This window comes from Episyrphus balteatus, chromosome 3 (assembly GCF_945859705.1).
Source record: "Episyrphus balteatus chromosome 3, idEpiBalt1.1, whole genome shotgun sequence".
NCBI lineage: Eukaryota > Metazoa > Arthropoda > Insecta > Diptera > Syrphidae > Episyrphus > Episyrphus balteatus.
Genome location: NC_079136.1, coordinates 26,160,334 through 26,185,706, shown reverse-complemented (window position 1 = coordinate 26,185,706; position 25,373 = coordinate 26,160,334). Strand labels below are relative to the sequence as shown.

General features: G+C 33.9%; 1 protein-coding gene across 2 annotated transcripts in view; it reads left to right on the top strand.

Moving 5' to 3' along the window:
- LOC129916162 (probable 2-oxoglutarate dehydrogenase E1 component DHKTD1 homolog, mitochondrial) overlaps positions 1-24,004 on the top strand; it is a 107,397-nt gene extending 83,393 nt beyond the window's left edge. The window contains exons 1-13 of one of the 2 annotated variants that reach the window (XM_055995967.1): positions 3,314-3,544; positions 8,436-8,559; positions 8,634-8,811; positions 8,924-9,143; positions 9,210-9,371; positions 9,491-9,564; positions 12,568-13,061; positions 13,106-13,373; positions 13,469-13,886; positions 13,964-14,287; positions 14,373-14,564; positions 23,519-23,604; positions 23,742-24,004. In XM_055995967.1, coding sequence (XP_055851942.1) covers positions 3,415-3,544; positions 8,436-8,559; positions 8,634-8,811; positions 8,924-9,143; positions 9,210-9,371; positions 9,491-9,564; positions 12,568-13,061; positions 13,106-13,373; positions 13,469-13,886; positions 13,964-14,287; positions 14,373-14,564; positions 23,519-23,604; positions 23,742-23,846 — 2,775 coding nt within the window. In that variant the 5' untranslated portion in view covers positions 3,314-3,414 and the 3' untranslated portion in view covers positions 23,847-24,004. Of the gene's footprint in view, positions 1-3,313; positions 3,545-8,435; positions 8,560-8,633; positions 8,812-8,923; positions 9,144-9,209; positions 9,372-9,490; positions 9,565-12,567; positions 13,062-13,105; positions 13,374-13,468; positions 13,887-13,963; positions 14,288-14,372; positions 14,565-23,518; positions 23,605-23,741 lie in introns of those variants that run through there. The other variant, XM_055995968.1, reaches the window with a different exon arrangement.
- Positions 24,005-25,373: the final 1,369 nt, after the last annotated feature.

Here is a 25,373-nt window from a genome sequence, read left to right as displayed (position 1 = left end):
AAATTATTTTCTTCATGGATGATGGATTTTCTTTATGAATATATTCGTAACGTCCGTCATAGCCGCATCAAAAAGAGGACTATTAAAAAGGACTAAAAAATAAAAAAAAGGAAAACTGATTTCCTTTTAGATATCTAAACAGTTCAAAAGGATTTATTTTGTTATAAATTTCTATTTGTGGAAAAGATACCAATTGTTTCCTGAAGAATATCAAAAAGAAAACAGAATGGAATATTGTATTGGAAAAAGAGAAAATAACTACATAATGAGGTGAAATAATAAAAGAGCCTTTAGAACCATTTTTTATCCGTTTGTTACGGTAACTATTTTTTCTGTAAATCAATAGTATTCGAATTAAGAATGTTCAAACAAATTTGATTTATTCATTTACCGAAAATTTTATGACTAGCCAACAAAATATCTAAATAATTCATCAATAAATAAAATTGATGAAATACCCTTCCAATATGCCGCTAATAACTAAATTCATTCATCATCATCAAACAAAAATATTGACATCAACTCACACCAATTTTAATACGGGCACATTCATATTCACCCCTGTTATGCATTTCGTTCGAATCGAATACGAAATGAATTAGTTTTTAGTCATTCTGTTTGTGCATTTTTAGTTAACGACTGGCTGTATCCAATATTCAAACAATTTTATGTTTTGATTTAGTATTGGTGTTTGGTGAAGTGAGATTTGGGAATTTATAAATTTTATATTAGTTTTTTTTTTCGACAGTATTCCTGTCGGAATGGATGTGTTTTGTATGAAATTTTTAAAAAATTTTTTGTTCAATTTTATTTGATTATGTAGTTGAGTCATAGTAATAGTATTAAATACTTAGTACCCCCACAGCAGGGTGGTGAGCTTAGGACTGAAGTGGATGATGATGATTCATCTTCTTCGTATTTCGTAAATGTTTTTAGAACAGTGTATCCGCAAATATTTGACAGAATATTTACTTTTGAAAATTGGGGCAATGCTTTTTCTGGTTTTTTGAAAGTTTTAATCAATCTCATTTGGGACCCTACAAAACACACCTTCTAGCCCATCATAATTATTCTGTGTCCTTTTACACAGCTCTGTGTGTAGGTCCATTTTTTTATTCCTTTTCCTTCCTTTAAACACATTGATTTAATGAAGTGGATACATTTAATTGATTGGGAAGGAGAGAGACAGATGGAAAATTTAGTAGATTGTTTAGTTTAAATGAACTTGCTAAGTATCCCATTACTAACTATTGAGTACAAAAATTACTACTGATTTGTTTCAATGTAGGTACATATCGTCGGCGTAAAGAAAAATTGTTCTTAATCTACTTTTTACAGAAAATGAGTTTTACTAATTTGAGGGTGCTCTTTCCGAATTTGAAAACCGTTTTTATCAAAAAAAATTTCATTCCGCAGATAATATAATTTAATAGGACATAGAACAATAAAAACAGGGAAGTAGCCTTTTGTAAATGAGCCCGAGTATTCTTGATTGTTCTAAGTCCCATCATATTTTGTTCTAAGTCCACTTTTTATTTAAGGAAAAAACATATTTGTATAGGAATTAGGAATTGTTCTATGTCCAATTTTGTATTTTTAGTTTTAAAAAATATTTAAAAATAGTATGCACCTACTAATGAGGTAACTTGTATATTTTATTCAAGAGAAAAGAACAAACCTTATAAAAAACATAACTTGAATGGCAAACGAGCAGAAAATTGTCGCTTTTGTGACTTAGAACAATTTTACTTTACGGCGATGATGTGTAAAATAGTTTTTCTTGATTGCTACCAAAAAATATTGTGTTAGATACTCGTTTCAGAAATGAGTAGACATAGACACAAATAAACCAGATTCCAGGTAAAGTATTTCTTGTAAGAACACAATAAGTCAAGGTTGCGTAAATTTAAGGGGGCCAACCCATAGAATCCGTCGCTTGCATTACGTTGAAGCTATCAACTGATACACACGTTATGAGAACCGACAAACAAGCAATGGATCAAACGAAGTCTGACAGGTGCGACGGAAAAAATAGCTGTCATATCCGTCGACATTAACGGTTGTATGGTCAAACTAATTTTATTCAAAATTTACAGACAGATATTTCTAATTTTTATAAAATTTATTTAAATTTTTTCAAAACATTGCCGGAATGTAATTTGTTTATTCAATTTTGTTCCTCTCTTCTGATAACTTATCCAAGAGCATTATTTTCTGTAGTTGGCTAACATAAAGGTTCTTTGAACTACAAGAGCAAGTCTGCAAAAACAGACTTAGAAGAAAAACCCTTAAAAAATTTCTGAAATATTTTCATTTCTATAAGAAATTTTATGAAATATTAAAATTTTGTCATTATTTACAGAAATTTTAACTTTTTTCACTTGTTTCGAAATTGAAGTATTGTCGACCATTAAAAGTAAACAATTCTATTAAAATTACAAGTTAACCTAGAATTTTGGCTTCCCTACTCTGTTTATATTAGTGAGGGTTTTTTTTTTCTTTTTTGAAGATTTGTACCACCATTTTCTTAAGGCACGAAGAAAACAATATTCTCTACCTTGTTTCTTTGCATTCTTTGCGCTCATGAAAAATGCCATTCTTTAACATATAGAAACAAATATTTAGTAGTTAAACATTAACAAATGAATAAAACTGTATCCTAATAATCTAATCTAATCTTGAATTTATCTTTGAAAACATATTATTTGAGTTTAAAATTGAAAATAAACAAACGAAACAATAAAAGAAGCAGCACAATTTTCCCAGCACATCGAACAACTATTGATAAGCCGAAGACCAATTTTCTTAATGTTATTTTTCAGCCCCTACTCCATTTATCTTACTCTTTTGCCGGATATAATAAACAATTTAACTTAATTTTAAATCAAATGTTTATTAAAGTGGGATCACTTGTCACGAACAATATTCTTATACATACATAACATATGTGATAGTATTCTCTTTGCTTATCAAATATGACCAGCGTTACCGAAGCGACACAAAACTTTTCTTTATCTTAACTTTCCAACAAATGTTTTCCACTTTTACATAAAGTTTAGGTTCATTCGGATGAAAAAAACCATTTGCGAATGGTGTATTAAAAATATCATGCGTGTTTAACTATATTTTTGTCAGTTTTTTTTTACAAGTTTGGAAATAAAACATGCTTATGACAATGTTACACTACAAATATCTTTGGGGTGGCAACGCTATTTACGATTCTTTATCTCTTCATAATGTTTACAAAATGAGAATGTGAGAGCATTTCTCCATAAGAATATCAGCTACTTATCAAAAAGAATTAATTTTTCAATTTAGTATTTTTTGTGGCTCGGCTGTTGTTGTTTAACTTGAACTAGAACATTGATTGTTTTTATTAATAAAGAATTTTTTTAAAAGAAAAAAATACTTGAAATGTTTAAGTTCGCAGTACTCAAGCAAGTAGCTTCTCAAAAAGGGGGCTTGTCATTTACGAAATACCAAAATTATCACACAGTTAAAGGTGTTTATGGAAATAAACCTAAGCCGAAAAGGGTTTTCAAAGGTAAAAAATAAAAGGATAAAATACCTACTGAGAGTCAACAACTAATATTATGTAATGTTAAGGAGATGCCTTAATCTAAAAAAAAAATAAGTTTAATTGTACTTATTAAGATAAAAAAGATAATCTACATTATTATAAGTATACAATCTATTTATTTCAATGCGTTTACATTCAACCAACGAAAGATTATATGAGTTCGCGGAGAGGTACACCCAAGAACGCTATTATCAGTTGTTTATTTATTGAGAGAGTGATGAGTATTTAAATCTTCAATGTTTTGCATGACGTTAATCACTAAGGTAATTCATGATAAAAAAGAAAAAATGGAAAAAGGTTTGAAGAAATCATAAAAAAACTATATGTAGGTAGATGGTAGATACTTAAGTTCATAAACTAGTTCATATAAAAATAGTTATCACTAATATATATTTTTGATGGGCTCTATCCTCTATTTCTATTTCTATCCTCTATTTATTTGTTTATCATTTTTTATTTCGAGTGATGCCACTAGTGATAAATATTTAAAATTTAATTTCACTTAAAGTGAGTTACGTTGGGATAATTTCTATGGCCTTGTACCTCTCAAAGATTGCGTTGATATCTAAATCAATTATAAAAGAAATATTATAAGGATAAGCAAATCTAACAATATTTTGTCAAAAAAATTATAATTAGTAATGGATAATGTACACAGAGAAAAATAGACCACATAAAATAGAACAAAAACAATAAGATTTCTCTATGGTTTTCATCCAAGAAGGAAACCTTATTAAAACAATCGGGTTTTCCTTATTGTTTTAAAATCTGCAAAAAAATAAAAAAAAAGCATGACCAGGCTGGGAATCGAACTGGAGACTTCAAATCATTAGTCGCCCACCTTACCACCTGAACCAACCTGCCATGAAAATATTGATCACGATTTTTGTTCTAGTGCTAAGTTGCAAAAAAAATCAACTTTTCAGTCAAATTTTAATAAGATTTTCTCTATAAAAATAATAAGAAATCTCCTTAAAAAAACCTTATTAATCGTTGATTTTAATAAGATTTCCTTATGAAATGTATGGACGGTAAAACAATATGGCAATCTGTTAGTTTTTAGCGGGTCATATTTTTCTCTGTGTATATGTGTATGTATGTACAATTATTTATTTTTTGTAATTTTTCATTTCAACAATATTATTTTCCCATTTTAAACACAATGCAAACAAATGCATTTTGTTCACTTTGCATTTATTTAGTTATTTTATCATTTTGCGAAAATATAATTATTATCACCTCATAATTTTCGTGTTTATCTTGCCTCTTTTTTTACTGTTTTGCACGATCTTCGTATTGTTAAAATTTTATCATTTCTTGAAGCAATATAATTCTTCGTTTCATGCTAAAACAAATTTCTTATTTGGATTTGGATAAGCAACTCAGGAATCAAAATTATACTTTCCAGTTTCCTGTGTTTTAGCGAAGAAAAAATGCTTTTATTTATAAAACTAATGAAGCTACATTCACGAAATTTGGCTCAATAGGGAAATTTATTTTAATCAAATAAGGGACATGAGATTTTTTTAGATTTCTGACATAAGTCATAGAATATCCAAACAAAGATATAAACAAAAAAAAATTAGCCTATTAGCACTAATTCCAAGATTTTACCAGAATGTTTTTTAGTGCATATCCCAAAATTTTCCCTTTTTTGTTAAATGAAAAATAAAAGGTTTTTTTATTTAACTTTAAAAAAAAAAAAATAAAGATGCAGTTTTATTGCTATTGCTTTGAATATTACGTTTGTAAAGTTTAATCAAAATCGTTAGAGCCATTTTCGAGTTATTTGGTATAATTTGAAACATTTGTACCTATGGGAGGTACACTTTTTTGACTTTTTTGAGAAAACTAAAAATGCAGTTTTGTTGCAACCGCTTTGAATATTACGTCTGCAAAGTTTAATCAAAATCGTAAGAGCCGTTTTCGAGTTATTTGGTTTGAATTGAAAAATTTGTATGGGAGGTACACTTTCTAAGCGAGATATAAAAAAAACAAAAAAAAAAACAACTTACAAAATTCCATAAAAATCATCTCTACGAAATTTGAAGAAAATCCGTCCACCCGTTTAGGCTGTGGAAATGTGTACAGATGGACGCACAACCGCACAGACGCACGGACGGAATTGCGAGACCCACTTTTTTGGAATTCTCCATCATCGTAATGTTGGTTTTGATTAAAACCTCAAATTTTTTTTTCGACACGAAACCAATACTCGCCCTATAGAGCAAGTAAAAAATACCTCGAAGTCATTATCACATGTGTATATAGTACCATTGTCTATTATTGCTAATTTTGAAAATCTCCATTTCGCGCTTTGACCTTTAAAATCGCGACCTGCGGACATGAGATTTTTCTAGACTTTTGAGGTATGTTATAGAATGCCAAAAAAAAGATATTGAGCAAAAAAAATTTCTATTAGCATTCATTCCGAGGTTTACCCCTTATTTCACCTTATTTGACTGTATAATTTAACACGTCCCTTACTTTGGCGGACACTTTGTGGCGGAATCAAATAAAATTTATCTCATTAATTGTAGCTAATTAAATGCTAATTTGTTGCGCAAACCAAAAATTTGTAGCTCGCATAGTTTTTGAATTATTGAATTCTCCGCTAAAATAAGTCTGAAGTTAGCGGACAAAATCTGAAATGATTGAAATTAATAAGTTTAGTTGATCTCCAAATTTGTAGCTTTTTAAATGCTTTTCAATTACATTAACTTGGTTTTTGTAGCTTGAACAGTTTTTTTGTTATTCAAAATTCCGCTAAAATAAGACTGAAGTTAGCGGACGAAAGTAGGAAAATTAATATTTTTTTAATGCCCAAAATTGTAGCTAATTAAATGCTTAACCCAGTCATTTTGTATTTCAATTTAAAGTTTCAGAAGTGCACTTCCGGTTTGATGAGGCCAGTGGAGACTTTTTTAAAAATCACTTTTTTAAGTTTTTTCTTTTTCCATTAATTGTAGCTTATTTTTTGTAAATGGCTAGAGAAAAAAATTCAAATGAAAACTTAGTTTAACAGGAATTGAAAATTGATCAGACAAAGCAATTCATAGTTTAGGCTCCAGTGAACAAATTTCAATCATTGCGTTATCAAGAATTTGGCATCGCATTTTATTTAAAAAAAAAGTCGATTAACTCTTTGGTTGTTATAGTGTTTCTGCCGCTGTTAGAAGAAAAAATTGCGATGAAGATTCTCAGATTTATCCATCCAAAAAGTTGGAGTTCCTTCATACTACACTGGTATTCAGTAGCATTAGCTAATGACTGTCTAAGGAGCTACTTTTATATTGAGAATATTTGGCTAAAGCAGTCCAGTTCTTCTTTTCTCCAAAGGGTACATTAATATGCAATGATTCCAAATTTGATTTCTTCAACACTTACTTGGATGGGGGCTATTCCAGTGAATCGATTAAATATTTTGTTCATTTATTTGGTCTAAACGATTTTTGTTCTGTAAATTAAAACACGAAATGAATTTTTTATTGACGTCTAACCACCTAGCCATTTAATTGCAACACTGCTGCCGGAACATTAAATTTGTTTTCCAGCGAGCGAATACCGCTTTAAAGAGTCAAAAAGTGCAAATCTTTTCGATTTATTTATTTTCACAAAACCAGAATCGACCGCCAGATTGAATCTCAATAGTATTTTGAAAGCGATTCCTAGATATCTGGAATTTGTGTTTGGATAACAATCTAGTTCCATTTGTGAGTTTCAATGAAGTACATACTTATACACCTCTACAGTTTCTAGCAAAACGAATGCTATGTCCACCTATTTGCCTAAGACACAATACCTCCAAGTTCGATGAGTTGATCCGGAAACTCCATTTCTTGTTTGTTTCATTCAAATAACTTGCGGATATGGGTCTCGAATTTACAAAAAGTTACCGTTGGTAGTTAAGATTTAGACCATGTTCCTAACACCTTTCTTGGAAATCGCCATGATTTGTTTCCAATTTTTTATTTCTGATGGAAGTAGATGTTGTTGTTACCGTTGTTGAAGATAATGATCATTACTGTGCAGGAATTTCTTTAGAATAAAGTCAGCTTGAAGTTGCTTAATATTACAGGTATTAACTTGATTCTAAGGTTCAAACTGATAATTGGATAACTTGGAGAATTAGATATGCTGAATGTTGTTATATTCATGTGAGGTCATTTACTTCAATTAGGACGACAAATCTACAGGTGGTTTTGGGTGAAGCCAGCTTCTAAGTGCAAAGGATTCTGTTTTTTAATTCATGACTTCTGTTAAAGAATTTGATGGATGCTCTTGATTCTTGAAAGTATTTTCACTCTTTCTATTCACTAAATTTATATTAAAAAGTATTATTTATACAATTTTATCTTGGTCAGTTGATTTGAATCGATACACTTAATTATCTGCTACGAATCTATTTCCAACCAACTAAGGCAACTAATAATTATCTTAAATTTCCCTACAAACCCACTAAAACATTTTCTTGGAATCACAAATTGTTTGCTTGTCTGAATATTTATATTAACTTTGGTTTCGGACACCACCCACCATCAAGCAAGTAATAAATGAATTAATTATACTGATTTATCAAGAATTTTGTCAGAAATACATACATTTATGAGAGCTGATAAACTTTTCTAATAAAATCACACCCTGGGGGCAATATTATTCTGCAATATTTACTTTTTGCACGCTTCTTGTATCACACAACTACGATAGCACCACCAAAGTGATTACATTCGGTCAATTTAGCAAAATAAAGAAGAATTTATTTTCGACGCAAACTATCTGTATAACTCATAAGATATTAGATTAGCAGCGTGCTCTTTCCCAGCAATTTATTTAATCCTTAATACCTTCCTTACAGTATCAGAGGATATCCTTCAATCGAGAAATTCGCAGCCTAACGTCTTCCGTTGGGTAGAAGCTTACAGGAAGCATGGACACAAATTGGCATCAATAAATCCTGTGGCCTTCAAACCAAATTCAAGGTAATTTTCTGTCTATACTCTTTTACTTGGAGTAAGAAGAATGTAAACAGCCTTAAGTCTTCTCTTTAAAAAAGTTCATTCGATGAACTAACACCGGAGTACTATGGACTTAGATCTGACGACAGAATAACACCGCGGGGAATATTGAATGTCTCAGACATTGAATCTACTACCACCGTAGGAGAGATTCAAAAAATCCTTAACGATATTTATTGTAATGCTGGAGCTAGTGTTGAGTTTGCTTACATTGAAGTATGTGATGTCCTTAAAATGTTAAATCACCTCCTTTCAATCTTTGATGCTTTTTTTTTTTTGTTTTTTTTTCCTGGTTTCCTTTGCTGCTATCTGAATAAAATAAATTAAGAATCAAGAAGAACGCGAATGGCTGGCAGAGAATTTCGAAAAACTAAGAAAACAAAATGTCAGCACGGATGGGCGAAGAAAAATTGCAGAACTTCTTATCAAATCTCAGGCATGGGACAACTTTCTGGCAGCAAAGTTTCCCACCGTCAAACGGTATGGTGGCGAAGGTGCCGAGAGCCTTTTGGCTTTCTTTTGGCAGTTATTTGCGAGTGGTGTTGAAGGTGAGTTTATATTTGTTTTTGTTATTTTTCTTCCATCTCGATGTTAATAAAATTTCAAATCCACAGAGAAGTTGCAGCACATCGTTGTGGGTATGCCACATCGTGGTCGGGGAAATTTACTGACAACGATGTTGAATCTAAGACCGGCAAAAGTTTTTCGCAAATTCAAAGGCGAATCGGAGTTTGCCGATGGTGTGAATGCAATGAGCGATGTTGTTAGTCATTTCCGTAAGTTTTTCCTTTATATAGTTTGCGGACCAAGAGTGAAAAGTTTTCTAAATTTTTAATTATTTCATTATACTCTTTGTTCTTTGTAAAATTCTATTTTTGTTTACTGCTTACTCAAGATGCTGCCGAAGAGTTGGACATTGATGGGAAGAAAATACGAGTTAGCATCTTAAGGAATCCATCGCATTTAGAGGTTAGTTAATGAGATTTGGAATTTCACCTTTTTTAAATGATTTTAATCTCAATTCACCTTTCGCTTTTGTACGAAGATATTATAAAATTAAATTAAACAGTTTCTTAGCTCTTTTTTTAACAATTAAGTGTAACTACATACATTTTTGACGTGATAACGTCTTATAAATCGATGAACCATGGCGGCCACCACAAAAAAGTGACGCCATTTTCTAGCGTTCCACTTTCGCAGTGTGGCAAAAATTTCAATTAAAAATAAACTATTAGAGATACAAAAATCTTCTATAGCTTATTTGAAATATAATAACCTAAAGTTAAAAAATTAAAAAATTCTATCTTTTAATAGGGTAAATAGGGGTAAAACAAAATTTGGCTACAATGTTGGCGACAATGTAAAGAGTTTAATTTTTTTTAATCAATAGATAAATTTATTGCAAGACTGACAATGGTATTGAAAAAATTCTAAAAAAATTCAAAACCAAGCTATAAATGGTTTTCAAGGGTAGACCCTTGACAAAGTAGTGATTATAGGTAGGGGAATTTTTTTTTGACAATTTGAAAAACGTCATTCGAAAGATAATAAAAAAAAAGTTAGGGGTCTGATTTTTAAAGTCTCTGCGTTTCGAAATATGAATTTTTGAAAAACACCTATTTATTTTGGGGTATTTTTGGGTGAGTTTTTATTTTTTTTTTTAATTTTTGTAGCATTCAAAAATGTCAAGCTTATAAAACATGTAGTCTATGACTGTGCGCATACATATGCAAAAAATTGGTATTTTAAAATGGTTTTTGACCGAATAACGGGAAAAACAAGTTTTTTTGTCCCAAGTTTTTTTTACTCTTTTTAACCATTTTTTATCTCAGTTTGGAATGGCTTTAAAAAATTCTAACTTTTTTTCTAGGTATCGCAGAAATAAGATTGAAACGTCATATGAAAGGTGAAATTATGAGCTTTTACATGCTATAAAATTTTTTTTATATCAAAAAAATGAATTTTTGGGTGATGGAAATGATTTTTTCACTTTTTTCATAAGAAATTATGGTTTTTAATAAATTATTTTAATACTTTTTGCGCATTGTAAAAATTTAAAAATGGTTTTCTTATTTAGCCATTATGGCTTTTAAATAGTTTATTTTTTTTTTTTTGTAAGTTTTTAAAATAAAAAAATTAATATAATGAGAAAAGAAAAAAGGTAATCTTTTTTAGCTCTTTCTTGTAAATTATGATTGTTTGAAATAAATAAACGCTTCAATTGACTTATTTTAAAAGCACACAACCTGTTTTCTTCCGACGTTATCACGTAAAATCATCGTCCGTAAACCGGCTTTACAGATAACCTCTTTTTTAATTAATAATTCAGTTGTTTTTTTAGAGGGGTAGATAGAAGGGGAGGTAAAGGTTAGCAAAATTTTCCGGTGTAGGAAAATGGACAACCAAAATTCAATGGGAACAAAGTTAAAACACGCAGGAGGGGAAATAAACGTTTTGACCCAAATTAGCGTTACTGTACTTGCTTTCCCATACCCTAAGAAAATCAAAACAGAACTGCAAAAATAATGAAAAAATATGATACACTATTAAAATTCGGTATCAGGGTTTTAACAAAGAACACACAATAAAAATAGGGTGTTCTTTTGTAAGCAAAGTATAAATCCCGAAAGTTAAATTGAATGCTTAAGCAAGTTGTTACTAATTTCTAGACGAGATTTATGTGTCTGGTAGAGCTTTTCCTTAGCTGAAGCTATTTTTTGTACAATTTCTAAAGGAGACCTTTTGTGTTCGACAGCACTCGTTAAAGTTTGTGTGGTGAATTAAACTTTGGAAGATTGGAGAATGGTTATTGAAAATCGTTTACATTTTTTAAAGAAAAAAATGTTCCACATACACCACAGTGACCCTCTCATTTACACAATCTTAACTACGGACAAATGACGTGAATACCCAACTGCTTTACTGTTTATCAAGGTTCTGATTCAGAGTATATCATTTTGTAAAAAAATTTTCAAGTTTGAATCTAAAAAAAAATACAAACCAATGAAGAGATAGATGTCAAAGATGCCAAATTATTATTTTTTCAAGAAAATACACCGAATTATTATTTTGGTTTTAGAAATAGAAATTATCAATATAAAGTAAAATTAACATTATATTTGTTTCTGTCAAATAACTCTTTGATCTATTATCCTTAAAGTGGTATAGTTTTTTTTTTTCAATTTAAACGATGCTACATGTCTCCCAATGTCGTATCCCAAATTTTGTTATATTCGTTTTTTTTTTTTATTATAGAATGCCCCTATAACGCAAATATTAGGACGTATTGACAAAACTTTAGATTTTGGTAGATGCGCTGCTAATCTAGAATTTCACATTTAAATTTGTAGTTTGGGGTCAAAATCCCGAAAACCGAAATCCTGAAAACCCAAAATCGCGAAAATCCAGAGTCCTGAAAATCTAGAATGTAGAAAACCCAGAATCCAAAATCTTGAAATCCAGTTTTTAAGCGCGACGAAGAATCTACTATTTTTTTTGTAACTTCAGAATATATTTTATATCCTTGCATCTATATTCTCAAAAATCAAAAATATAAAGTTATAAAAAAATTCCGAAAACCCAACATCATGAAATCCTGTCCGTAAATTTGTTATGGACTTAAATTTTTTTAGTTTCATGTTTTTAAATTTTAGGTCCATGAATGAGGCTCGTGGCTATAAATAAAATCATGGTCAATTCCACTTTTAGAAGAAAGCTTAATGGATTATTTTAAGATGCTTTATATACTTAAATGGGAGAACATATCAAAGCTATAATCTTTCTCAGATAAGAATTTAAAAACACTATCAAATAATACTCTTAATTTTCCTGTCCTAAATCTTTCATACAATTTATTTTTTAGCAATAGCACAATAGTGAAAAATCAAACGATATCAAAAGTCTCTTGAGAAAATCAATAATCTTAAGCCCTCCCCTCACTTACTTAGACTTCTTTTTTTTTTTAATTCACAGGCAGCTAATCCCGTATCGATGGGTAAAACAAGATCCAAGCAACAAACAGCTTCTGATGGTGCCTTCAGCGAAGACCCCGAGAAACCCTTCTCCACATCCGTCCTAAACGTTATCCTCCATGGAGACGCTGCTCTCCCTGGTCAAGGTGTCAACCAAGAATGTCTCAATATGGCTTATGTCCCACATTTCGAAGTTGGTGGAACCATTCATATGGTTGTCAACAATCAAGTAGGCTTCACCACCCCAGCCGAAACAGCACGCTCTACCGACTATGCAACAGATTTGGCCAAAACCATCCAAGCACCAGTATTCCATGTTAACGGTGACAATCCCGAACAGGTTGCCATTGTAACGCAACTAGCCTTCGCCTACCAACGAAAATTTCGCAAAGACGTCTTCATCGATATGAATTGTTTCCGACGGTGGGGTCACAACGAACTCGATGACCCAACATTCACCAATCCGGCTTTGTATTCGGTCATTGAAAATCGCAAGTAGGAAATTTAGTCAAGTGAAAACACATAAAACTCCCACACAGATCCGTTCCAGATACTTACGCTGAGCATTTGGCCAGTGCGGAGATACTCAGTTCAAATGAAGCCAACCAAGTGCGAACCAGTTTTATGAACTATCTAACCGATGAGCTAGCCAATGTCAACTCCTACCAACCCGAACCAACATATTTCCAAAGGCAATGGAGTGAATTGCAATCAGCGCCCAATGCCATAACCTATTGGGACACTGGCCTAGATTATTCGCTGCTTCATTACATTGGCACCAGAAGTGTTCAATATCCAGGCGGCTTTGTAGGTTTCATAGAGTAGATATATTAAAAATACAATTCCATGGTAATCCCATAAATCGATTCATTACCCCCCCCTCCCCTCCCCATTTTATATAGAATATCCACCCACATTTACTCAAAACCCATGTCGAAGGGAGGCTGAGGAAATTAAATTCGGGCCAGAAAATTGATTGGGCCACTGCCGAAGCCCTTGCCATTGGAAGTCTCTTGTACCAGGGACGCAATGTTCGACTAAGTGGTGAGGATGTTGGTCGTGGGACATTCTCCCATCGTCATGTTATGCTGGTCGACCAGAAAACCAACGAAATGTTCATCCCTCTGAACAGCATGGAACAAGTACATTGCGGGAAGCTGGAAGTGGCTCATAGTATCCTTTCCGAAGAAGCAGTGTTAGGCTTCGAGTATGGCATGGCCATAGATAACCCAAATAATTTGATCATATGGGAGGCCCAGTTTGGGGATTTTGCCAATGGTGCCCAAATCATTTTCGATAACTTCATATTCACAGGCGAGAGTAAGTACATAAAGATAATTGTAATTCATTCAGCACAGGTATAACCTTTGCTCTTTGTGTCATCGATTTCCATGCAGCAAAATGGATGGACTCGAATGGTCTGGTGATACTATTGCCACATGGCTATGATGGTGCTGCTTCGGAACATAGCAGTTGTCGCATAGAGAGATTCCTGCAATTGACTGATTCTAAGGAGACCAGTCCGGACGGCGATGATGTGAATGTGCACATTGTGAATCCAACCACACCGGCCCAATACTATCACCTGCTGAGGAGACAGATTGTGAGGAATTTCCGAAAGCCACTTATAGTGGTGGCTCCGAAAACCCTCCTCCGGCTATCAGCTGCCACCTCGGTGCACACCGATTTTCAGCCGGGAACGTTTTTCCGAAATGTTATAGGTGAGAATGAATGTTCCTCCTGCCTGGGATGTGTGCCTGGTTTTGTTAAATTATGTGAGTTGATATGATTTGATGTTTTGTATAGGGGATTGTGATGTGTTGGAGCCTGGCAAGGTCGATAAAGTTATTTTGTGCAGTGGAAGGCATTATTATACCCTAAATGATGAACGAGTGGCAAAGAAGATTGGAAATTGTGCTATTGTTAGAGTGGAGTCATTGTGTCCTTTTCCAGTACACGAGATTCAGGAAGAATTGGCCAAGTACAAAAATGTCAAATGTAAGTTGATTACTTTTAAGGAACATTTTGATGTGTGCTTACAAAACTAAATAACCATCCATCAATCTTTTGGTAAAACATTTGAAGTGCAACTGAAGTTTAATTTAATGTCATGGAAATATTTTCGTAAGGACATTGGAGAAAGTTAAAATATTTGATAAGTTAAAAGAATGATGGAACTTTTGTTTAGCAGCATTTTGAATAACCATTCAAAAAATTTTTAATTTCTTATCACGTTTTGTTTATTCATTTGCAAAATTAGGTTTCTAGGACACCGGTTTGGCCACGCAGAAGTAGTTTTTTTGTTGTCCATTTTATTTGATAACAAACAAAATATATAAAATGGCGCCCAATTCGAAACTTAACTTACCTGTCAAATATTTCATTGTGAATTATGGGTTTCAACCAATAAGCTTTCCCAGCCATCTCTTTTCTTACTCAGCTGCTTTAAATTGATTGTCTTTTGTCCGCTACCTTAAAAAAGGTCTTTTTCTATTGATCTATCCATCTGGGATGAAGTCGAAAACTTTCCGGACTATGCTCCATACAATACCTAGCCATATCAGCTGCTGAACCTTTTCGCGTTTGGCTAGGTAAGTGTCCTTTTACAAACCGTACAGTTCTTTGTCCTAGCAGACCATTAATCTGGATATCTAGCCCCCCTTAATAATAACGAAACATGTAGGAAAAAAGTCAACTATTGAGTTAAAAGTCTTTCAGTAGTCTTGATTATTTTTAGAAGTGGTCTGCATAAGTTTGCATTTTATTTTTAACTTTATTAATACATAAATAGAGTAGATTATTATCAACAACAATAATATTTAAGCTTGAACTTAACAGAGCATTGAGCTAAGAGAATATATATAAAATAAATTTAATAAACAATTCTAGTTATAAATTTTATATTTGTTTACGATATGACTGTTTAAAGTGGTTGAAGGTCTTTCCCCAAAGTGCTTTTCGAGGCGTAATTTATGTTTGGAACGTACTATTCCATGTGATCCACGAGAGTAAATCCTGGTCTTTTGTCGAAAAATCTGCAAATTTGGGGCAGTTCTTGCATTATTATGTTCAATGCTCGAGCTATTATAAGATATTATCATTGAATTTGTGAAATTGGTAGAGACTATTGTTTTCTCAGTGGTTGACTTGACCGAATTTGCTATGTTTATTTGGAATTTTGGTATCTCAGTGATTTGCTTTAATGAACTTGGTTTGTTGATAGGGGACACCTCTTTTTCAGTGGTTGTCTTGAAAGAACTTGGCATGTTGATAGGGAATACAGCTTTTTCAGTGGTTGACTTGAATATCGTTTTTTCAGTGGTTGGCTGAAACGAACTCGATATGTTGATAGAGAAAACTGCTTTCTCAGGAGTTGGCTGGAATGAACCTGGCATGTTGATAGGGAACACTGGTTTCTCAGTGCTTGTCTTAAACGATCCTTTTATGTTGATAGGGAACACCTCTTTTCCAGTGGTTGACTTGAACGAACTTTTTATGTTGATAGGGAACACTGATTTCTCAGTGCTTGTCTTGAACGAACTTTGCATGTTGACAGGGAATACCTCTTTTTCAGTGGTTGTCTTGAACGAACTTTGCATGTTGATAGGGAACACTGGTTTCTCAGTGCTTGTCTTAAACGATCCTTTTATGTTGATAGGGAACACCTCTTTTTCAGTAGTTGACTTGAACGAACTTTGCATGTTGATAGGGAACACTGGTTTCTCAGTGCTTGTCTTAAACGATCCTTTTATGTTGATAGGGAACACCTCTTTTTCAGTGGTTGTCTTGAACGAACTTTGCATGTTGATAGGGAACACCCCTTTTTCAGTGGTTGACTTGAACGAACTTTGCATGTTGATAGGGAACACTGGTTTCTCAGTTATTGTCTTGAACGAACTTTGCATGTTGATAGGGAACACCTCTTTTTCAGTATTTGACTTGAACGAACTTTGCATGTTGATAGGGAACACTGTTTTCTCAGTGCTTTTCCTGAACGAACTTTGCACGTTGATAGGGAACACCTCTTTTTCAGTGGTTGACTTGAACGAACTTTGCATGTTGATAGGGAACACTGTTTTCTCAGTGCTTGTCTTGAACGAACTTTGTATGTTGATAGGGAACACCTCTTTTTCAGTGGTTGACTTGAACGAACTTTGCATGTTGATAGGGAACACTGGTTTCTCAGTTATTGTCTTGAACGAACTTTGCATGTTAATAGGGAATACCTCTTTTTCAGTGGTTGACTTGAACGAACTTTGCATGTTGATAGGGAATTTTGGTATCTCAGTGCTTGTCTTGAACGAACTTTGCATGTTTATAGGGAACACCTCTTTTTCAGTGGTTGTCTTGAACGAACTTTGCATGTTGATAGGGAACACCTCTTTTTCAGTGGTTGTCTTGAACGAACTTTGCATGTTGATAGGGAACACCTCTTTTTCAGTGGTTGACTTGAACGAACTTTGCATGTTGATAGGGAACACTGGTTTCTCAGTTATTGTCTTGAACGAACTTTGTATGTTGATAGGGAACACCTCTTTTTCAGTGGTTGACTTGAACGAACTTTGCATGTTGATAGGGAACACTGGTTTCTCAGTTATTGTCTTGAACGAACTTTGCATGTTAATAGGGAATACCTCTTTTTCAGTGGTTGACTTGAACGAACTTTGCATGTTGATAGGGAATTTTGGTATCTCAGTGCTTGTCTTGAACGAACTTTGCATGTTTATAGGGAACACCTCTTTTTCAGTGGTTGTCTTGAACGAACTTTGCATGTTGATAGGGAACACCTCTTTTTCAGTGGTTGTCTTGAACGAACTTTGCATGTTGATAGGGAACACCTCTTTTTCAGTGGTTGTCTTGAACGAACTTTGCATGTTGATAGGGAACACCTCTTTTTCAGTGGTTGACTTGAACGAACTTTGCATGTTGATAGGGAATTTTGGTATCTCAGTGCTTGTCTTGAACGAACTTTGCATGTTTATAGGGAATACCTCTTTTTCAGTGGTTGACTTGAACGAACTTTGCATGTTGATAGGGAATTTTGGTATCTCAGTGCTTGTCTTGAACGAACTTTGCATGTTTATAGGGAACACCTCTTTTTCAGTGGTTGTCTTGAACGAACTTTGCATGTTGATAGGGAACACCTCTTTTTCAGTGGTTGACTTGAACGAACTTTGCATGTTGATAGGGAACACTGGTTTCTCAGTTATTGTCTTGAACGAACTTTGCATGTTGATAGGGAACACCTCTTTTTCAGTGTTTGACTTGAACGAACTTTGCATGTTGATAGGGAACACTGTTTTCTCAGTGCTTTTCCTGAACGAACTTTGCACGTTGATAGGGAACACCTCTTTTTCAGTGGTTGACTTGAACGAACTTTGCATGTTGATAGGGAACACTGTTTTCTCAGTGCTTGTCTTGAACGAACTTTGTATGTTGATAGGGAACACTTCTTTTTCAGTGGTTGACTTGAACGAACTTTGCATGTTGATGGGAAACACCTCTTGTTCAGTGGTTGACTTGAACGAACTTTGCATGTTGATAGGGAACACTGGTTTCTCAGTGGTTGTCTTGAACGAACTTTGCATGTTGATAGGGAACACCTCTTTTTCAGTGTTTGACTTGAACGAACTTTGCATGTTGATAGGGAACACTGTTTTCTCAGTGCTTTTCCTGAACGAACTTTGTGTGTTGATAGGGAACACCTCTTTTTCAGTAGTTGACTTGAACGAACTTTGCTTGTTGATAGGGAACACCTCTTTTTCAGTGGTTGACTTGAACGAACTTTGCATGTTGATAGGGAACACTGGTTTCTCAGTGGTTGTCTTGAACGAACTTTGCATGTTGATAGGGAACACCTCTTTTTCAGTGTTTGACTTGAACGAACTTTGCATGTTTATAGGGAACACTGGTTTCTCAGTGGTTGTCTTGAACGAACTTTGCATGTTGATAGGGAACACCTCTTTTTCAGTGTTTGACTTGAACGAACTTTGCATGTTGATAGGGAACACTGTTTTCTCAGTGCTTTTCCTGAACGAACTTTGTGTGTTGATAGGGAACACCTCTTTTTCAGTAGTTGACTTGAACGAACTTTGCTTGTTGATAGGGAACACCTCTTTTTCAGTGGTTGACTTGAACGAACTTTGCATGTTGATAGGGAACACTGGTTTCTCAGTGGTTGTCTTGAACGAACTTTGCATGTTGATAGGGAACACCTCTTTTTCAGTGTTTGACTTGAACGAACTTTGCATGTTGATAGGGAACACTGTTTTCTCAGTGCTTTTCCTGAACGAACTTTGTGTGTTGATAGGGAACACCTCTTTTTCAGTGTTTGACTTGAACGAACTTTGCATGTTTATAGGGAACACCTCTTTTTCAGTGTTTGACTTGAACGAACTTTGCATGTTTATAGGGAACACTGGTTTCTCAGTGGTTGTCTTGAACGAACTTTGCATGTTGATAGGGAACACCTCTTTTTCAGTGTTTGACTTGAACGAACTTTGCATGTTGATAGGGAACACTGTTTTCTCAGTGGTTGTCTTGAACGAACTTTGCATGTTGATAGGGAACACCTCTTTTTCAGTGGTTGACTTGAACGAACTTTGCATGTTGATAGGGAACACTGTTTTCTCAGTGCTTTTCCTGAACGAACTTTGTGTGTTGATAGGGAACACCTCTTTTTCAGTAGTTGACTTGAACGAACTTTGCTTGTTGATAGGGAACACCTCTTTTTCAGTGGTTGACTTGAACGAACTTTGCATGTTGATAGGGAACACTGTTTTCTCAGTGCTTTTCCTGAACGAACTTTGTGTGTTGATAGGGAACACCTCTTTTTCAGTAGTTGACTTGAACGAACTTTGCTTGTTGATAGGGAACACCTCTTTTTCAGTGGTTGACTTGAACGAACTTTGCATGTTGATAGGGAACACTGTTTTCTCAGTGGTTGTCTTGAACGAACTTTGCATGTTGATAGGGAACACCTCTTTTTCAGTGGTTGACTTGAACGAACTTTGCATGTTGATAGGGAACACTGTTTTCTCAGTGGTTGTCTTGAACGAACTTTGCATGTTGATAGGGAACACCTCTTTTTCAGTGGTTGACTTGAACGAACTTTGCATGTTGATAGGGAACACTGTTTTCTCAGTGCTTTTCCTGAACGAACTTTGTGTGTTGATAGGGAACACCTCTTTTTCAGTAGTTGACTTGAACGAACTTTGCTTGTTGATAGGGAACACCTCTTTTTCAGTGGTTGACTTGAACGAACTTTGCATGTTGATAGGGAACACTGGTTTCTCAGTGGTTGTCTTGAACGAACTTTGCATGTTGATAGGGAACACCTCTTTTTCAGTGTTTGACTTGAACGAACTTTGCATGTTTATAGGGAACACTGTTTTCTCAGTGCTTTTCCTGAACGAACTTTGCACGTTAATAGGGAACACCTCTTTTTCAGTGGTTGACTTGAACAAACTTTGCATGTTGATGGGAAACACTGTTTTCTCAGTGCTTGTCTTGAACGAACTTTGTATGTTGATAGGGAACACTACTTTCTCTGTGCTTGTCTTGAACGAAGTTGGTATGTTGATAGGGATTATCTCTTTTTCAGTGGTTGACTTGAACGAACTTTGCATGTTGATAGGGAACACCTCTTTTTCAGTAGTTGATTTGAATGAAGTTTGCATGTTCATCGGGAACACTGATTTCTCAGTGCTTGTCTTGAACGAACTTTGCATGTTGATAGGGAACTCCTCTTTTTCAGTGGTTGACTTGAACGAACTTGGCATGTTGAAAGTGAATGCAGATTTCCCAGTATTTGGTTTGATCGAACTTGCTAAGCTGATTGGAAATACTGCTTTCTCGATCGACTTAGGCAAGTTTGTAAAGAATATTGATTTCTCAGTTGTGGCCGAGAACAAATTTGGAATATTGATGGAAGGTAATTTTTTTTCAGTATTTGGGTCAAACGAACTTGGTATGTTGATAGGGAATACTGCTTTTTCAGTAGTTGGCTTGAACGAACTCGATATGTTGAAAGGAAATATTGCTTTCTCAGTGCTTGTCTTGAAAGAACTTGGAATGTTGATAGGGAACACATTTTTTTTAGTGGTTGGTATGATCGAACTTGCTAAGCTGATAGGAAATACTGCTTTCTCGATCGACCTTGGCAAATTTGTAAAGAATATTGATTTCTCAGTTGTGGGCGTGAAGGAACTTGGTATGTTGATAGGGAATACTCCTTTTTCAGTAGTTGGTTTGATCGAATTTGGTATTTTGGTAGGGAATACTGCTTTCATCGTGGTTGGTTTGACCCAACTCGGTGTTTTCTCATTGGTTGGTTCGATCGAACTTGGTGTGTAAACATGATAAATTGTTTTCGCAGTGGGTGGTTTGAACCAACTGGGTATGGTGATGGGAAACACTGCTTTCTTAGGAGTTGGCTGAAGCACACTTGGTATCTTTATAGGGATTATTGTTTTCTCAGTGGTTGACTTAAAAGAACTTGGAATGTCGATAGGGAATACTCCTTTGTCAGTGGTTGGCTTTAACGCACTTGATGTGGTGATAGGGAATATTGTTTTCTCCGTGATTAGTTTGAACGAATCTGGTAAGCTCGTAGGGAATACTGCTTTCACCGTGGTTGGTTTGACCCAACTCGGTGTTTTCTCATTGGTTGGTTCGATCGAACTTTGTGAGTAAATATGATAAATTGTATTCTCTGTGGTTGGTGTGATCGAACTTGGTAAGCTAGTAGGGAATATTCCTTTTTCAGTGGGTGGTTTAAAAAAACTTGGCATGTATATGGGGAACACTGATTTCGTAGGAGTTGGCTGGAGCACACTTAGTATCTTGGTAGGGATTATTGTTTTCTCAGTGGTTGGCTTCAAAGAACTTAGAATGTTGATAGGGAATATTGCTTTTTCAGTTGTTGGTTGGATCGAATTTGGTATTTTGATGGGAACCACTGTTGGGGTTGGGGTTGGCTGAAGCACACTTGGTAAGTTGATAGGGAACATTATTTTCTCAGTAGTTAATTTCATCGAATTTGGAAAGCCGGTAGTTAATATTGATTTCACCGTGGTTGGTTTGACCCAACTCAGTGTTTTCTCGATTGAACTTGGTGAGTAAACATGATAAATTGTTTTCTCGGTGGTTGGTTTGATCGAACTTGGTAAGCTGGTAGGGAATATTACTTTTTCAGTGGTTGGTTCGAACCAACTTAGTATGTTGATGGGGAACATTGCTTTCTTAGGAGTTGGTTGGAGCACACTTGGTATGTTGGAAGGGAATATTTTTTTCTCATTGGTTGACTTGAACCAACTTGGAATGTTGATAGAGTATTCTGCTTCCTCAGTTGTTGGCGTGAACGCCCTTACTCTGTTGAGAGGAAATACGGCTTTCTCAGTGGTTGACTTCAAAGAACTTGGTAAGTTGAAAGGGAATGTTGCTTGTCCAGTGATTGGCTTGAACGAACTTGATATGTTGATAGGGAATATCGCTTTCTCAGTGGTTAGTTTGATAGAATTTGGTGAACTGGTAGGGAATATGGTTGGTCTCAACGACCTTGGTATGCTTGTAAAGAATATTGATTTCTCCGTTGTTGGCGTAAACGAACTTGGTAAGTTTGTTGGATGTATTGCTTTCTCGTTGGTTGCTTCAAACAAACTTTGTATTTTGATAGGGAATATTGCTTTCTCCGTGGTTGGTTTGACCCAAATTGGTGTTTTCTCGTTGGTTGATTCCATCGAACTTGGTGAATAAACATGATATATTGTTTTATCGGTGGTTGGGTTGATCGTACTTGATAAGCTGGTAGGATATATTACTTTCTCTATGGTTGGTATTTTCGAACTCGGTAAGTTGATGAAGAATATTGCTTTGTCATTAAGTGGCTGGATCGAACTTAGTAAGTTTGTAGTTAACGTTGCGTTCTCAGTGGTTGGTTTCACCAAATCTGTTGAGTTGTCAGGAAATATTGCATTCTCGATTGCTACTTTCATCGAACTTGGTAAGTTGATAAAGAATATTGCTTTACAAGAGGTTGGCTTGAACGAACTTGGTAAATAGATGGGGAATTTTACTGTCCCAATGGTTGCCTTGAGTGAGCTTGGTAAGTTGATAGTTAATAGTTCTTTCTCAGTGGTTGGCGTAAACGGACTTGTGCTGTTGAGAGGAATAATTGCTTTCTCCGTGGTTGGTTTAAGTGGACTTGTTGAGTTGAGATTTAATGTTGTTTTCTCAGTTGTTGAATCGAGCGATGAATTTGTTTCGTGAACAGTTTTTGTAAAATTCTGAAAAATAAACTCAAAATTTTGAAAAAAAAACTAAGAAAATTAATTGATTTCAAAATTAATACAAAATTTGTAGGTTTTAGCTTAAGTTCTCAATTGAAAGTATTGGCTAATTAAATACAATGCTCAATTTTTTAATAACATTTTTTCAAGCTATCAATTTAAATGAAAAATCTGGTTTCTTACAAAAAGATTTTTGGGTTAAATTTTAAGATTTATCTTAATTTTCAATTCAGGTCAAAAACATTAAAAGCTGTCCAGTGTTATCATTCCCGCAGAAATTTGTGGGGGAACTTAGTTAAATGGTCAATATTTTATCTGATGGAAAATGTATGAAAATGTGTTTTTCTCAAATTGGTGTAAGGGGGCCAAGTTAAGGTGACTTATTGGACTTATATCCAGTGCCTCTATTGTTCTATATTAATATTAACAAGTTGGTTCAATAGCCTACAATTTGAACAACAAGGTTGTTCGACGCAATCCTAGTCTTTTTTTTTCAATTTTCAAAATTATTAAAACAAAAGTTTCCAGTAGATATGTATGTATGTTCCATAATCAATAAATGTTACTTCTTAGTATCCACAAAACGATATCTTTTATTTCAATCGTCTTGCCTTCAGAATTTATATCCAAAGTTCATATTAATATCATTTATTTATTCGACAGCAATAATTTGGAGTCAAGAAGAATCACGAAATGCTGGCGCTTGGAGCTTTATACGCCCCCGCTTTGAGCACATGATTGGAAAACAGGTACCGTAAAGAAAAAAATTGATTACTTTCATATACATACCTAAATAAAAAAAAAAAGTGAAACAAAAATATTGCCTTCGTTTTGTTTTTACAAGAAGTCAGCTAATCAAACTCATACTCATTCTATTCAATTTCAGTTGAAATACTGTGGACGTGCCGAAGCTGCAACAACAGCAACTGGAATTGGTAAAATTCACAAAAAGGAACTCGAAGATATCGTCCTGAATCCATTTAGAGCCTAAAGACGTGTGGTTGTATAGATGTTGTATCTTAAGATTATTTTGTTCTCTTAGTTTGTGATGTAAGTTTGTTTGAATTTAGTTTTTTTTTTTCTTCATGCCCGTTTTTTTATCAAGAATAAGGAAGTGTATGTATATATAATAAAAAGGACATTTTTTTTTTACTTATATCATTTATTTTTGTTGATTTTTTTGCTCCTCCAAATTGAGAAGTCTTGTTTTCCTTGACAACAAGGCTTATATGAAGCATATAGAAAGTAAGTAGATGGCAAAAAAAAAAAAGTGTTCAAACTCAAATCCAATTCGATGAAAGTTCGTTACTTAATTTAAAGAAAGACGCCCAAGGATAATAAGAAGGAAATTGCTATGCCTCTGGAAGTTTTTAATGAGAATACGTTTCTTTTTTTTGTCGTTGGGTGTTGGTAGGCGTGAGAACGTTGTTAGAATATTCGAAAGATACTACCTAAATGTTAAGGAAAAAAACAGTTTAAGCTTCTTGATAAGAAATAGATTAAAATTTGATCCTTATAAACATGGCAACGGATGTCACATAATTGGATTTTAGTAAAAAAAAATTTGATAACAGGATATACCTATACCTACATAAGTTTAGGTGTTTATTTGTTTGTTTTCTTCTTTCTTTTGATAATTAACAAAAGTAATTTGTACAAAATTGTCATTCAGAAAATAATGAAAAATTAAGTCTTAGTAAAATAAGAAAAAAAAAAAATAAAGCAATTGAAGAGAAAAGAATCTTTTAACCTTTTAACAGCAAAAAAAATTCGTGAAATTCTATGGTATTCCTTTTCTCCGAGAGTATAAAACATGTTTTATTATTTTTCATATTCGGTAGATTCATTTTTTTTTTTACAGATACTTTAGTTTTTAAACTAAACATTTTTTTTAAATTTTCTTACCAATTTTTACTTTTAGAACACAATTCTAAGTTTTATATACTTAAAATTAAATTAAAAATGGCAGAACTCAAGAAGAATAGAATGCTATAGTTTTGCTATGAAACGAACTTCTTAATTAAAGAAGTATGAAGTCAATTTTATAGTGTTATGTAATTTTTGGATTCTATATTTTAACTTGCGATTTAGGTAGGTACTATAGGGCAATTTTAGGACTCGGAAAAAAAATCAAAATCGAGATAACAATTTTACATGACATTACGATGATGGGGATGCCAAAACTGTGGGTCCGGCAATTCTGTCTGTCTGTGTGTACCTCGACTCGAGATCCTCGAGCTACAGCCTAAACTACTTGAGCGATTTTCTTCAAAATTGATAGTTAACAGTTTTTGGTCATTCCCTAGAGGGCAAATTGAAATTTTTTGTTTAGGACCAAAACTAACGGTACCTGTAACATAAAGAAATAGAAAAGTTGATTTTTAAACCGGCTCTAATGATTTTGATTATAGTGAAGGTTTTTGAATGAACAACAACAACTTGTGTGTGTTACCACCAAGTTCATAGGCTGGAGTTATAGCAATTTCATTTTGATTAAAAATTTTATGTGCAGTGTAAC